The sequence below is a fragment of the Cephus cinctus genome, unplaced genomic scaffold, assembly GCF_000341935.2.
Source record: "Cephus cinctus unplaced genomic scaffold, Ccin1 Ccin1_scaffold0857, whole genome shotgun sequence".
Classification (NCBI taxonomy): Eukaryota; Metazoa; Arthropoda; class Insecta; order Hymenoptera; family Cephidae; genus Cephus; species Cephus cinctus.
This window is the reverse complement of record NW_014333443.1, coordinates 880,754-895,978: the sequence shown is the minus strand read 5'-3', so window position 1 is coordinate 895,978 and position 15,225 is coordinate 880,754. Positions and strand designations below refer to the sequence as shown.

Genomic DNA, 15,225 nt, shown 5'->3' with positions numbered 1-15,225 from the left:
TATTTTATTTTTTTATTATAACATATATTTCCAGATTTTTATAGAAACTCACGTGTCATTTATTAAGGATTTGCATTCTTAGCAAACTGTCAAAAAACACATTGAATTCATGCACCGATTAGTATATATATATATTAATATATATATATATATATATATATATGAGTGTATATGTATATGTATAATAAAGAACCAAGGTAGTTTATTTCTCCCTTTTCTTTTTTATTATTATCAACAAGCGCTTTATACACGGCAAAGCTTGATTCAGTCAAAGCTATTTTGTGTACAGGTCGGTCGGCTTAACGGAATCTTAAGCGTAGTAGCTCATTTACAAGAAAAAAATATATAATAAAATAAAAAGAACTACAGATCATTATACAGACTCACTCAGTCTGGGGGCTATGAGTGAACTGGGGAATGTAACCTAGGGGGTGCAGGTGACGTTAATGATCTGTTGGCTCTCGAAGCTTGCTCGCGACGACATTCCATCACTTGTTTTTCAAGCTGTTCCTTTTGGACTAGAAGTTCCCTTGTTCGTTGGTAAACGGGATCCTGTTGGCAAAGTAAGCCAAACAAGATATATTAGAAACTTCTGAAAATAGGTGTCTTACCATGTGAAAATCATTCACGACTCTTTGGATATGAATGGAATATTTTAGTATATTTATATATTGATATTCCAATTAATCAAATCCAATTACATATTAATATTTATTTTGAATTACCTGCTGTCGCATACTGGGATTCCACCGGCAGTAAAGACTTTTCCACGGTTTTATATATCTCATACTGGCAGTTGGCATTAATACCAATTGATAATGTGGACCAGCCCAATAAAGAGAATTTTGGTACAAGGACAATTGACTATTTGTATAAGACCATAAAGACACCGTTCTCTGTTTTACTTGTTCTTGAACTCGTTCACGATCACTATAGATTAAGAGTGCATCAATTAGATAACAATACGCATTATTAATTATTACATAATATTACAACGGTTAATGATATACAAATGTAAAATGTAAACGTAACATTGCACCACTGACTAAGAGCATAACTTACCTGCTAAAGAGGAAAGTGCCAAAACGACAGGAATAAAGATGATCCAGTATAGTAATAAGAAAGTGTTCATTAAATTGAAAAGCATTTGGAAATTGTTGACTGATCTGCCAGACGCAGTCCATAAATTGAACAAAAACCGGTGATCTATCAGCATCACTGTGATGTTCATCGCCATGACCAATTCTCTGAAAAATATTAAAATAAACTTGTAAAATAAATTGTTGAAGATAAATGTTAATAGTGAGTTAATAATAAAGGGTTATACGATAAAGTTAATCTTAAACTAGAGTAAGCGTGGGGAATAATGTAAAAATTGTAAGGGAAGGACAGTAAAAAGCGATAGAAGCCGTACTTTGAAATAAAAACTACTAATACTACTACAAGAAGTAAGAAATATCTAAAATAAAAAAATAAAATATCTATTACAATAAAGCACAAAGTAAAAGAATAGTTGATTTTTCCATAAATTGTACCTAGCTATTAAAAAAAAGGAACTGTCAATATTTACCTGCTGAAATTTATGCCCAAAACTAAGCCACTCTTTCTCTATGAGCACTTCAAAACCTTTGATAGTTCTATAATAAGGATCCAGCATGAGCATAGCAAGTGCCGTAAGCTGAACAGTCCTATCCCATCCATCAGAACAATGCACGAGTACAGAAGTCTTATGATTCTCAACTTTATCAACAATTTTCGCGGCGCCTGCTAGTATACACTTGATGTGCTTAAGCCAAACGGTAGATTCAATACCCGAAAGCCATCTTGTCTCGTCGATTGTTGGAAAGCACAATTCCTTGAGCTTACGTAAACTCTCACGCATTACATGAATATTATGAATGTCCAGAAAGACAAGTTCCGCGTTTTGATAGGCATCCTCATTTTCATACCCGCCACCCTTGGCTTTATTTGCTACCGCATTTGCCATAGGCCGCGCGTCCATTATGAAGAGTTTGTGACTCTGAGCATTTGCGTCCATTATTAATTGAACATATCGTTCGTCTTCTTTGCTACGTTTGGCGCCGACACCGACTAATGGTTGTGCACAACGTGTTATCGTAGCTTGACTCTCTGGATGGATCCAAGAGAGCACTGGCAATCTACCTCTACTTCGAAATGCTGCCGACGCTTGAAGGTCCTCGTCCGTTGCTGCAGCAGGAACTGCCCATACCGCAGGATAACTGTCGCACAATGTGTATGAGTCATTAATCTTAGAGATTTTCCACATATCGTTGTTAACGCCCTAAAACATACATATATTTTGCTCAATTACAGTTTAATACTAATGGTATAATGATTACTGATTTATAATGTTACAATCTCTCACCATACGCTTTAGTTCAGCAATTGGTTCATATACATTCCATCCGTTTTCAGGAAACGTTTCAGAATATTCGAAAGCAAACAATGGCAGCTTGTGCGAAAGCGGAAACGAATATTGCTGCAATTTCTCGAAGACATTTCTTCTGGAATGATTTTCCTGCTTGTGCGCGAATTTCAGGTTTCTCATATCCTTGCAGAAGACTTCTATGCCATAAGAATTTTCTCCTCTGCTCGAAGCGCCTCCGACTTTTTCGATTCTGCTCACGACGCCTAGAGGAACCTCAACAACGTATGGCGTCTCGCGATCTATACTCCGGAAGTGAAGCTTGTAATTTGTTACACTTAAAACTCCTCGTGCTGGTCCCGAATAAGGGCATAAATACGTCACTTCTCGTGCTACCCCTTGAACTCTTTCGCCATTCAGAAGCGGTGGCCCCGTGTCACTACCAGACAAGTTCTACTCAAAAGAAATATATGTTTTCATAGGGAAAAATGAATGCAACGATACTAGTCAATTAATAGTAATGATAACGCATGAATAACTAAACATACAATATCATGATTATTACCAGCATTCATACAAGAAAAGGTATACCTATGACATGCGATGCAAACTTAAGTGCACGCACAAGAACAGTAACTAAAGCAAAAGTAAATCGGTATAATACAAACAATATAATGTGCTATACGTATACTTCTTATTACACTATTCAGATTGATGAAATTAATAGAAATTTATATGAAGAGTTTTGAAATTTCTAATAAAGAATAATAATAATAATATGGTTTGTCAAGAAGGACTAGAGTCTACCGAACAATGGACTCACTTTTCCTTGATTTTCTTTTTTTGCTTCTAAAGCAGAAACAATATTATTATCAGTTGATGTCGAGCTTGTCGAAAAGCTCTTGGAATGTGATGCCTTCTCCCAACTCTCCTGAAGAAAGCGTGAGCATCACGGAAAATACGTTTTTATTTTTAAATAATGCTCTAATAGCATATTATCTGAATTACTCTTCAGTTCTTTTCAATTGATTATCAAATAATTGACAGTGACATTGTCATTACCGATTCTTGACCCATCTTCGAGTTGAGTGAACTGCTTTTACTATCCGAATTGAGTGAGTCTGAGCTTGCATTTTTTGAATTATTTTGCTCAGCATTTAAAAGCTCTGCACTTCCTCTTTTCTCCATACTGATTGTTGCTGTGGGTTCCGGTCTCCCTATTCCTGCTGTAGTCGCATCGTCTGTAGTGAGATCATCTACTAATCTCACTGTACAAATTGTGTCTAAAAGCTGAAAATAGCACCAGGCCCAAATTCATCATTATTACTTAATCATTGGTTTAATCAATATGCTCGAGCAGTCTGGATTACATGTAAAGCATCTTCCAAGTCTACATGGGCAGATGACACTGGATTGGATAATGATTTTGAGTATTTATTGATAGGTTCTATATCGATTGAATGCTCTGGAATATTTGAAATATGTTTCTGTGGAAAATATAACAGTTCTTCATCTCGTATATGATTGGAATGTTCTTCTGCAAATTTTATATCAGTTTCAGAGCTCATGTTCGTTGGAAATAATAAACTCTTTATAACAATAATTTCTTCATGAGTTGCTCTACAATGAAACAGATATAATATTTAAAACCAATATATATTCTGATCACGTTAATGCACATTTGCTTACATAGTAAAACAATACAGTATGCAAATCTTAAAAGAAACACACAGTCATATACAACGTATAAATAGAAGTTCTAACAAAAGGTACAGTCATCCGTAAGTCATCTAAGTAAAGATGAGCATAGGCTGTTTACATGAGTTAACCTCAGTCAGTGTATCAACTCAAATTCTAACTAATGTGTAAAGTAAATATATAATAGTTAGCAAAAACCAATAGTAAAACCAACGAAACTGTGTTCTAGAACTTCAGAAATTTATCAAAACGTACAAAGTTCAACATAAATGTAGGAGGATGACCTGTAAACGTTGAAACAAATAAGCGTATCAGTGCCACGCCCAGAAACACGAGCGAAACTCACATACCTTTCGAAAGAATAAAATCTTAAGGATAGTAGATTTATATAAAAATTACGTGGGCGTAACTAACCTTGCAGGTTGCGTTATTATGTAAACTATTTTTTCGACAAATCCTTCTGTCACTTCGACCTGTGTTTGACAGGAGCAGCCATTTTGCCCTAAACAGAATATAGATGTCGCTGTTTCATTCCCACGTGCGCCACGCTTCAACTTAAAAATTCAAAATTGTACAGGCTCCTTCACAAATATATTAATCAAGAAAGGATAATTAAATAAAAGTCAATCATCGTTGTTGATAAAAAAATTAACCTAATCTTCCCAAAATATAAAACAATTTGATTAGGAAAAATATTATTAAGTAAACTATCAAAATCGCATAGATTATTAATTCAGAAAATTAAAACATGGAACGAGATCAGATCGTGCCTTTAACTTACTTTTTTTACGAAAGAAAAAGCAAACCAGTAATCTGTCTAATCCATTCGAAAATAACATTTGGAAGATTTCAGAGGCTCTGATTTTATAGTTAGTTCTAACAAGAGTTAGAACATCGACGCGTATACATAAACGCATGTCCGATATAAATGCGATTACATCAGTATCATAAGGGTTCTGGCGAACCGGATCTTGTTAGTGAATTTTTAAATCGGATGTCGACAAGCAGCCTGCTTGCCACCCGTCTTGGTCGATGATCAATTGTATTTAACGACGTCAAACCGTAAGCCGGTGTCATAATCTGGTCAGTCTGTTAAATCTACAGAACAAAAAATATGATTAAAAAAAAGATAATAGGAATTGCTAATCATTGAGCACGTACTCGTATTTGCAGAGAGATGGATTTATTTATTTTGTGTAAAAAGAAAGAGTAAAGAAAGAGAAAAAGGAAACAGAGCAATTGATCAATGGAAAAGTGAAACGAACGTGGAAATTTCCAGAGGACAGTGTATATGAATAAGTAAAGCGAGTTACCGATTCCATGGATATTATGTGTATATATATATATAGCTTGCATAATAACATGAAATATAAAATTTTCTTCATCATCAACTATATATGTATATATAATATGTATATCGGTAGTTTAAACATGGTCAACATAGAAATATACAGTCATCACGTTAAGTTAGGTGTATATAATAGATAGTGTAGTGTACAATACAGTGATTCTATACACGATACAATTAGAAATTTCTAAATCTGATTTTTCTCGCTCGTACACACACATATTTATATATTTATATGTATATATAATATATATAGACTCTTCTTTCTTCTTTTCTAATACATTTATACAAAAGAGAACCTTGCGTCGCAACATCGGTGTGTGAACGCAGGATCTGAATTCTCTTCACAGTTTGTTTCTTGACCTTGAGGAATTAAGAAGAAAAAAAAGTACCGCGTTGACATGCGAATGGCAAAGGTACATAACTTTTCTTCCCCCACAGGATCTTCGAAACACTAAGTGTTTCGTGGGGTAGGTATTGGCCTCTCTGAAAGTTCATCATCGTTCGAAGCTGTTAAGCGCAGTCATATCAAGACATTTAAATTGCTCGCGTACAGAAAGTTATCTTTGTATTTTTCATTTCTTTTTTTTTGGCACTTATAACAAGTATCCTAGTCTAGGCGCGATGTCCAGAGAATCGTCGGCATCAAGCAAGAGTTTCGTTTTTCTTATTATTTCTGATGCTTCGTATTTTAGGCCTAGCTCTGTAGATCATCCAGTAATCTCACAATTAAAAAACATCCCCGAGAACAGGCCTGCAGTCCCGGTGAAGAATATTTGGAGTCTCGAGAATCAGGATAAATCATTTTCGCAAATGATGTGTCTGCGTGATTGTACGTAAAAGTGTATGCATGCGTGTACAAGTATCCCCGATAAGAATTCATAAAAATTTTGAATAAAACCTGTGTGTGTATGTATGTATGTATGTATAGTATGTTTCACTTTATGTATGTATGTATGTACATAAGCATGTATGCATTCAAGACATATCCACCATTCGCGATTAAAATGCCCTCCTCTATTACGACATTTGGCGTATTTCAAGTCCTCGACTTCCTAGCGTTTTTTGTTTCATCAGTCTTATCTCGTCATGGCGGCCGATCCCGGTCACGTCATCTGGGCAGCGTTGAACGGTCGTTTCCTGGGCGTCGGGAAGTGTTGAGGGCTGGGGATCTGAAACTGTTGGACGTAAGGATTGTTCCGTAGTACATTGCCACCAGGTGATCCCGCAGAGTACTGTGCAGGAATGGTGACTATTCCTGTCTGTTGAAGGTACTGCTCCCGATAGAGAGCTTGCTGACTCATAAATTCCCCGTTTAACTGACTGCTCTGATATTTTCCACCACCACCGCCACCGCCAGCACCACCACCACCGCCCTTGCTCTCCTTGTACTCCTTGTACTCCTTATACTCTCTGAACTCCTGACAGCGAATACTGTTAGGTGACATTCCTGGTGGTGTGTTCTTCAGGCTCTGGGTAGGACTCTGAGTAATCGACTCGAGAACGTGTTTAGGCATATTTGGCGATGGACAGTGAGTCTCCTGCAGGCCATCGACACGATTTGCATTCCTTACGAAGACTGGCGCACTCTCTGGCCGGCCGCCTATTATGTTACGCATGCCCTCGCGATCCTTGGCGCTTAAGCTCTGACGCGAAGTACTTAGAACAGGTGAGCGACTCTTCAGATTCGATGGCGACGTATTTAAATCGATCACGCTGGACCAGTTTACACTGGCTAATTCCCAACGACGAAGTAGGCTCGATACTCTTTCTGCAGTCGCAGCCGCATCCAGGGTCTCATCGTAGTCCGGACCCTGCAAAATGAAATAGAAAGAATACATAGAAAATTCCATCTCCTGGTGTTATAGAAAACTCGATAGTAATATTCTATTTTGGTCAGTTGAATAGTTGTTTAGTAAACGACGCAGCACTTACGTTCTCAATCTTCTCGTCGAGCATCTTGAAGAAGTCCAACTGGCTCGAGGATACGTCTCTGTAAAGAAAAATAACAAATGGGTCAGTCCCGTAACATAGAGCAAGAGTACCTTACTTCTGAAAATTATTGTAATCATTGAAAATCATTGAAACGTACTCTTGTACTAATAGAGGTCCTCTTCGCCGTGCGTTTGGCTTCTTCTTTGCTTGCGACTTAGGATCAATCGGTCCGCTTTGATCTTCATTTCGATTCACGTCAGCGACGTTATTGTTCGTTTTTGTACCATTACCATTAGCATTGTTATTGCTGTTTCCATTTCCATTGCCATTTTTATGCTCGATCGACGCGCTACCTGTAACATAAATATTAGAGCACGATTAGCAAATGGTATGGTAATTTAAACTAAATTAGCTACTTCAGGCGTATGAGAAAACTTCATGAGAATAAATTCACGTATAAAATCTAAATTTATTCCAACACAAGTGTTTCGTCAGAAAAATGTGAATTTTCCGTAATTTTTATAAAAAACTAATAGTCCCCTTGCGTTTTTACGGTTAGAAACTTGCCAACAAGAATTCAGAGTACAAGAATGCGCGAATCGTTCGTGCAAACACACGTAATCTTATCACTCGCTCGGTGGCAATTAAATATTTCGTAAAATCTGCATTAACCCATTTTACGGTTTTTCTTTCTCAAAAACAAAAAGATTTAGTAGCCACTGAAACGAAATATTTTTACAGGAAAAATATAGGTCGATACAATTTTTTCGTAAAAAATGAACTCCGTCATACTAAAAGTCTATATCGGTAAATTCCTCGTTATTGCAGTACCACGGCGTGACTCTTCTCGTGCAGGTAAACATCTGTTTCTCTTTTATTCTACATTCTGGCAAAGCTATAACTGTACGGCATGGCATCAGGGTCCATTCATTGGCACGCGGCAAGAAGGAGAATGAACTGCGATTACAATAGCACGTGAATAAACCACAAATATATGTATATGTACTAGAATACGCTTAACTAACCTATATATCTTATTGCAAGTGTTAAAGAGAATGTCGCAAAGCACATAGATATAAAATAACGTAGCAGCAGCGTAGTAAACATTAAGACAGCAAAGAACATAGACAATTTTTCAAACAAAATAAAAAGGTTTCTCCGCGCATATACCATGTGTAACTATTTATGTGTCATCCAAAAAACCATAAATCCATTGTTATTAATGTTACAATTACTTTTAACAGTGTCAATACAAAGAGTGACAATACAATACGACTATGGTGCCACCACTGTCGCCGTCTCTCTTCCACTGAACTAAACGTCTCTCCCTCGCAATCGCAGAAAGTATAGTGACTTCCAGAAAAACGAAGGCGTGACCTCCTCTTCGCGCATTTATAATAGCAAAAGACAGACGTACAAGGATCAGCATTACGCGATCAATACCGATTCCAATTTATAAATAGGAAATGCGCCCCTGTAAGTAAGGATATAAAAAACAATAGCTTAAGTACATGGCACTATATAGCATCGTAGTAAACAGGATCGCGAAGAAAAGGCCAATAGGACGCCTTGATATAAACGAGATCCAGAGACTACTGGGTACATCCAGTGCGCCGTAGAGCTTGATCGATTTTATTAATCGAGCGACGCGCGCAATAATAATATTAAAGTCAATTGAAAAATAAAGTTCTCACGTATACGTGACACCGAGAGTACTACGAGATATTCTTGAGACATCCTTTACATTAAGAAGGCTCCAAGAGGACGACCTATAATCCCCTTATCGATTAGGTCACACCGACCAGAATCCATCCTTTGAATTATTCGAAGCCAAGCATACAACACTTACATAACATGCTCTTCGTATATTACGCAACTTTGTTTATTATGAAAATCGTGCGTCTAATTTATAAACTTCTTAGCGGCTTTATAAAAGCACTGGCACCCATACGCGTTCTTACGTCCCAGAGTATATTTGACTCAGTCCGGTGAAGTGCAAGGTACAAGGGGACTCTGTAACATCGAAGGTCGTAAGAAGATGGCCCGTCAAAAATTCATTACGCTAGTGAACGGACTATCGGACGCTTATGACTGCTACTGTTCCTAGAGGAGCGCCTACGTTTGAATAATTTATGCATTTATGTAAGGCCCTATACAGCGTCCAATACCATTCTTATGGCAATATACTTTGGCGACGAGTACCTTGAACATGCACGTGTTGCTTTCCCACATGTATCGCGCCACGTATTATAGGATGTAAACGAAGCTTTACATTGTTGGTAATCCTATCGTCATTGTCAGCTATTTTCGATAGCACGAAGGTCCCGTCTTGCGACGTCTGCGTCACCATGACAGTCAACGACAATGCGTATACGTATAGTCATAACGACGACGGTTGCCCCAGATACTGGTAGTTTATCGGTGGTATACATAAATATACAGGTCTGTCAAAAAAAAATTTCTTAAATGTCCCCTAAATTATTCACAGTATCGATTACGGAATATGGTTGGACGTATTTAAAGAACATGCGCCTACCCGAACGCTGATGATCTTCCCTTTTGTATATATAGACATAATATAAATAGCGGAAGTCTTGCGATCCTTTCACAGGAAATTTCAATACTAATGACATAACGATAATATACATAGTGCCGATAATATGAATAGCCCCGATAGAACCAACAATGGCACTCTCCTGAGAGACAGAAGAGGTTTGCCTTGGATCCAGTAGGGGGGTAAGGCAGAAGGTCGACGAGTGAAATGAAGAAGAATGCAAATGCTAATAAGAGAAGGACGGAAGGAGAAGGCACAAGGAAAAAGAAGAGTATGCGGCATCGCCGTGTAAACCAGTATACCCGGAAGTGATACAGGAAGTCGAATTAAAAAAAGTCTGCAGGAAATAACTGCCTGTAGTCACCAGGGTGAAGGAAATTAAGTGACAGCAAATAATCCTCGTGTGTATATATCTATATTTCGCAAGCTATACCAATGCTCCTGAACCGTGCACGTTAGTCGAGTTAGTCGTTAGTCGTAAAGCGTGACATGTGCGCGAAAGAGAGATATCCTGGGAAAATGGATATTCTTGAAGGTGAGTCGAATTTGATTTATGGAATTACATTGTGACTGTGTCTACAGCAAAGACCTCAGCAGAGGTCGTGTCATTTGAGTTCAATCAATTACTACGGACTGAATGCCTGATGATCGCCTTTTGCTAGTAGCCATGAAAGGCTTTTAGACTTAATTAAATAGGTACTTGGAGTCATTTACTTTTACAGCGTAAGAAAGTGGCCAAGCTGTATTTGTCTAGTGAAATGTGAAAGTTCAGCGTTGTCTGATACTTTATCATCCTGGTAATAAGAAAAAGACTCGACACGTTCCTTATCCTACGTAGAACACGTCAAAGGAATCGGTCTAGAGACGAATAGCTGTAATTTGGCAAACTCCGTTGGAACGAAAAATTGAGAAATTCCACGAATATTTAACTCTTTTAATGCCGACCTAATGGATTGTACCTAAGTGAGAAAACCAAAGAAATTAGATGTAATTTAGAAAGGTTTGAGAGAAAAATCATTTTAAAAAAGTAAGAATGATATTTACAAAATTCAAAAAAGGAAGATATTACGAAATAAGGGGAAAATCCTTAAAGTTTTTCTAAATTTATTTTGTGCCAGTTTTTTTGCGATACGAATAGTAAGGCGCCATCGCATAAGCAACAATATATCGTTGTTCGGCACACCAAGGATTAAACCAGCGAAAAAAAAACCTTTTCTTTTTTTCACGTAAAACGACCAAACTCTACCATTTTCCTTTTCCGACTCGGCTTTTCCCTATTAAAGAAAATTCCTTTCCTTATTTTCTCTACCTCTTTTACCCCAAGAGAGAAAAAGAAAAATTTTTTTTTTTCACAAGACCAAACTACCCGGAGTGTCCTTTGACGTCGTACAGTCAATTCCAGCCACTTGACACGAGGGACTGAAATCAATTCGTCGGATGTGACGTAAAAATTCCATCCGTCTCGCTCTCCAACATTTTGTCGAATCTCGCTAATTGCCAGGGTTATTTCAATTGATAAGTATCCCTCTTCAAAGCTTTCAAATGAAATATCGTTTATCGCGATAACCGCTATAGCGATAAGAAAAGAAAAAAAGAAAAAGGAACAAAGAGGCATAATAGCGAGTCCACGGGTTTACTCAATAAAGTGGACTCGTATTACCCGATGGTTTCCATGATAATATCTAGCTTTGCGACGACGATCGATCGATCGATCAATCAATTTACAAGTAATTAAGAAAAGATCGGCAGCCTGCTATACGGCTAAGGTGCCATTAAATTTAAACATAAAGTGTGTATGACATAAATCATGCTTGAAGCTGCAAGACGCATAGGTTTTGCGTCAATGTTATCTTTATCGAAGAATTATGGCGCCGTCTTTCGGCGCGGATATTAATTTATTATACCATTATTTATGTTATAATAAATAACTAACAATATACAACAACAATATACAAATAACCATTCCGTTTAATGTTATACAATATTATTATTGTATTACGTAAATCTCTACCTTAGACATTGTTTATCTTGGATCCCTCTCTTTCGACTATTCGCCTCCGTCTTTCAATCTTATTTCCTCCCTCGCTCTCCCTTCCCAACCCGTCACGTTTACCGTCACGCGGTGAATCCCCAAGTCACAAGAAAAAAGAATTACCACCTAAGAGCCGAACCCTCGTTCGACCTGCGATTCTCGAGAAAAGAACAAATTTCAAGGTATATCCGGACAATGAATTAATGTTAATCCGGGCCTCGGCATTAGCAATCCAGATACAAAGGAAATCGATGAACAAATGAAATCACGTCTATCCCAATTCCCGAATCTATTTCTAATCCGTTTCAACATTTTGCCCGACGCTCTATTTTAGCGAGTTACCCATAAAATCGCGCGAACGATGGTCCGCACTCCGAACTTCGTGTTTATTCCGATTTTGAATAAACATCGTGCCGGGTGAAAGCAAAAAAAAAAGGAAAGATAATCACCAACGACAACGAACCATACAAGTTACAAACGTACGGACGTAAAGTATCCAAATAGATTAATTTTTCTTCTGACGTTATACCAACATCTAGACTATATAGCCAGACTGTTATCCCTGTACAAAGCTATGACGAGGTGTTAAGTCTCGAAGAAAAAAATCTGACTTTTACGGCTCTCTTTTGATAGGATAAGAAACGATGCTTATGTGGAATAGTGTCGTTGCCACAACGACGAACGGTATTTGTAGATAAGAAATTTAATGTTATTTTATTACGACGGGGTTACGTTCTCCGTGCACCTCGTTAAAGAGCTCGTGCTCTTGAGTAACAATGACGTACGTATATCGTAACAGCAGAGAAACTTTGCGCTTCCGAACGAAGTTCCCACGTAGATTATTTATATCCGTGCGCACCGCATTGAAATCAATTGGCAATAGCAAACGGTTTCGAGTGTAATGATAAAATCCTGTTTACGTGTCGTTTACTGGCAATTGCAAACAAGGCTGCGCCGTCGCCATGCCTCAATAAAACCAAGTGCAGGTATTAAGTAGGATAGGGGAAGAGAGTAAATAAACTCGAGTGCGCCTGTCGCATGCATTAACCTTACGCCAGTTGCGATCAGAGACGCGTAAATAGCCACGTACGTACATACGCATCTGATTCCTGTGTCTATATATAGTCAGACACATCTCGCATAAATGACGTATTTCTTCATTCTATAGATAATCGGAGAGTTGCAAGTCGGCATTTGATAACAGTTTGTATGATTTATTGCTACTCTTACTTGAGACGTAAGAAACAATAACGAATTGTATTCGTTGCCGCAGGGTGAAGGATCGGACGAGTATGCGCTATAAAAAATGAATTAAAAAAGCCGCACGAAGTCTAGTGCTGTTCCGCAAAAAGGTAAGCGTCCTTCGTTAATGACTCATAAAGCACAGCTATATAGACTACGTAGATATGTATAGTTCAGTTTCTCTCCAAACATATATAGTTTGAATGAGACTGTAACTACGTGGACGTGGGAATCCTCTGGCGCCAAGTATCCGCGATGTGTGACACATATGTACGTGTATGTACGTATTGCGCGTGCACAAATGTATACACTACCGCTACACGGGGGATTTCACATTTTACTTATATATGTGTGTATATATATATATATGTATGTGTGTATATGAAGAATTTCTAAATTCTTCTGGTATCCGTAACGTACCGCGACATTTGAGAATTTCGTGGTAATTCGAGAGGTGTCGAAAAAACAAGTTTAATGCCCAGAAAAATGTACTGTCTACTAGCAGGAGCGCCGACATGCAGAAGTAATGGGGAAATAAAAACCAAATTCCACCGGCACAAACGCGAGGGCGTGTAAAAGTTTCCAATAAAAGAAATCCAAGTCAGTTCCTCCATTGGGGGAGAGAGAGAGAGAGAGAGAGAGAGAGAGAGAGAGAGAGAGAGAGAGAGAGAAAAAAACAAGGAATTTCAACATTTCGGTGAATTCTCTACAAACGCATTACCTTTAGCTCTTCGCGCCAGCTGTGATATATTTTGTCGTAGAACCTTCAGCCACATCCTGGCCAATCGTATCCTGCCTGGATCCAGTTTGACTGATTGATAAAAAAAAGTCTTCACTCTCTAACCTCAAGTAACACGTAGTTCTTTCCACCCTGTCACAGAGGACACGTACTAACTGCTTTAAGTCTCAGAATTGTCGCGTTGCACAACCCCTGTTGTCAACTTCAAAACACTCGCGGTAAAACACGCATCCGATACGTCTTTTGAGTTTGATTTACCAGTGACGCGTTCGGCAGTGCAATCACTGTCAACGCGTCGTTCGACTAATCGTATCCAAGGATTATTAAACTTTAGTGAAACAAGAATCGTTCTAACCGCAAACAGCCGTCTGAGAATTATTCCACGAAACAAGTGGTACGACAGGGACACGTCTTGTCTTTTTATACAGGGCTACGATCACGTAGGCCACACTGCGACAACAGTCTGACAACAGCCGCTACTTCGGCTGCTATACTACCAGGAGCGACGACATCGGTCCCGAGAGGAGCCTTGGAAACCTCACCGCTGCCGTCGCCACTGACGCCGACGCCGCCATCCTGATGTTATTTACCAAAGAATAAATTCCAGAGACACTGGTTCGTGCCATTGGCTGAGGGAGCTTGGCCTATCAGGCAAGACCGTTCACTGGAGGAAATAGAGAGCGCGCGCCTCCGCTACGTCGCAAGCGATACGTGTGTGATTGCTTACGTAGTGGGGGAAGCATATTTATATGCATATAGATATAACATATATATATAGATTACTGTGGCGGCAACGGTTTGGCAGATTTCTTTACTTCAGGTTACCGACTGATACAAATTAATCCGTAAACACAACGTTCTCGGTGTATTTTACGAATTGATATCCCGGCGTAAATTAACACGACACCACTTTACGGGTGGTAAAGCCTTTCAATGCCGTTAAGGCGATTATTTTTAAAAGAAATTGTGCGCAGATGAGAATCTGCATGATTTTTCATTAAGTGCGAGTACACTTGTTATGCTCGCTACTGATATTTTCTTTCGGCGTACTTGAGATGCTACATAAAACTACTCGAGAGGTTAGACTTGCAGATAAATAGAAATAATAGCGTTTGGCTGTGATATTTGCAAATGTGATGTGCATATATATGTACATGAAGATCGCTTGAGAATTCATAAAGCGTATATTAATATCGGGATCATCGCGACGTATATATTTAGCGAAGCGGCAACATTTGTGAGCAAGGCAACCGTCAAATCAATGCCCGATTTGAAAACATTGACTTGGGGG

At 38.4% G+C, this 15,225-nt stretch overlaps 2 protein-coding genes and 1 long non-coding RNA gene across 7 annotated transcripts in view; 1 reads left to right on the top strand and 2 right to left on the bottom strand.

The window, feature by feature from the left end:
• Positions 1 to 201: 201 nt before the first annotated feature.
• Positions 202 to 4,726, bottom strand: LOC107270954 (myotubularin-related protein 2). Of its 2 annotated transcripts, XM_015746438.2 has the most exons (8): positions 4,499 to 4,726; positions 3,449 to 3,676; positions 3,210 to 3,317; positions 2,387 to 2,839; positions 1,571 to 2,302; positions 1,063 to 1,247; positions 726 to 930; positions 202 to 552 (listed from the first exon to the last, which is right to left on the bottom strand). In XM_015746438.2, the coding sequence occupies exons 2-8, from the start codon at positions 3,572 to 3,574 to the stop codon at positions 400 to 402; spliced, it is 1,962 nt and encodes a 653-aa protein (XP_015601924.1). In that variant the 5' UTR covers positions 3,575 to 3,676; positions 4,499 to 4,726; the 3' UTR covers positions 202 to 399. The 2 variants fall into 2 exon arrangements, with proteins under 2 accessions (XP_015601924.1, XP_015601926.1); XM_015746440.2 differs by lacking the exon at positions 3,210 to 3,317 and having other exon boundaries at positions 209 to 552; positions 4,499 to 4,720.
• A 524-nt stretch (positions 4,727 to 5,250) lies between these two features.
• Positions 5,251 to 15,225, bottom strand: part of LOC107270955 (kinesin-related protein 10) — a 14,969-nt gene continuing 4,994 nt past the window's right edge. For 3 of the 4 annotated variants that reach the window (XM_025088214.1, XM_025088213.1, XM_025088215.1), the window contains 3 exons: positions 7,525 to 7,720; positions 7,368 to 7,425; positions 5,251 to 7,246 (listed from right to left, as the gene is read on the bottom strand). In XM_025088214.1, the coding sequence (XP_024943982.1) occupies positions 6,539 to 7,246; positions 7,368 to 7,425; positions 7,525 to 7,720 (962 nt within the window). In that variant the 3' untranslated portion in view covers positions 5,251 to 6,538. Of the gene's footprint in view, positions 7,247 to 7,367; positions 7,426 to 7,524; positions 7,721 to 13,916; positions 14,557 to 15,225 lie in introns of those variants that run through there. The other variant, XM_015746442.2, reaches the window with a different exon arrangement.
• LOC112494836 lies at positions 7,729 to 13,899 on the top strand. Its single transcript, XR_003060716.1, has 3 exons — positions 7,729 to 10,456; positions 10,644 to 13,039; positions 13,122 to 13,899. It is a non-coding gene; the product is annotated as an uncharacterized LOC112494836 (long non-coding RNA).

Excerpts from the sequence above, each read along its gene's own strand:
- LOC107270954 (XM_015746438.2), bottom strand. The coding sequence starts at position 3,574 with ATGGAGAAAAGAGGAAGTGCAGAGCTTTTAAATGCTGAGCAAAATAAT. Across the intron at positions 2,840-3,209 it reads AAAAAGAAAATCAAGGAAAA|AACTTGTCTGGTAGTGACAC; the intron begins GTGAGTCCATTG and ends TCTTTTGAGTAG. Across the intron at positions 2,303-2,386 it reads TTGCTGAACTAAAGCGTATG|GGCGTTAACAACGATATGTG; the intron begins GTGAGAGATTGT and ends TGTATGTTTTAG.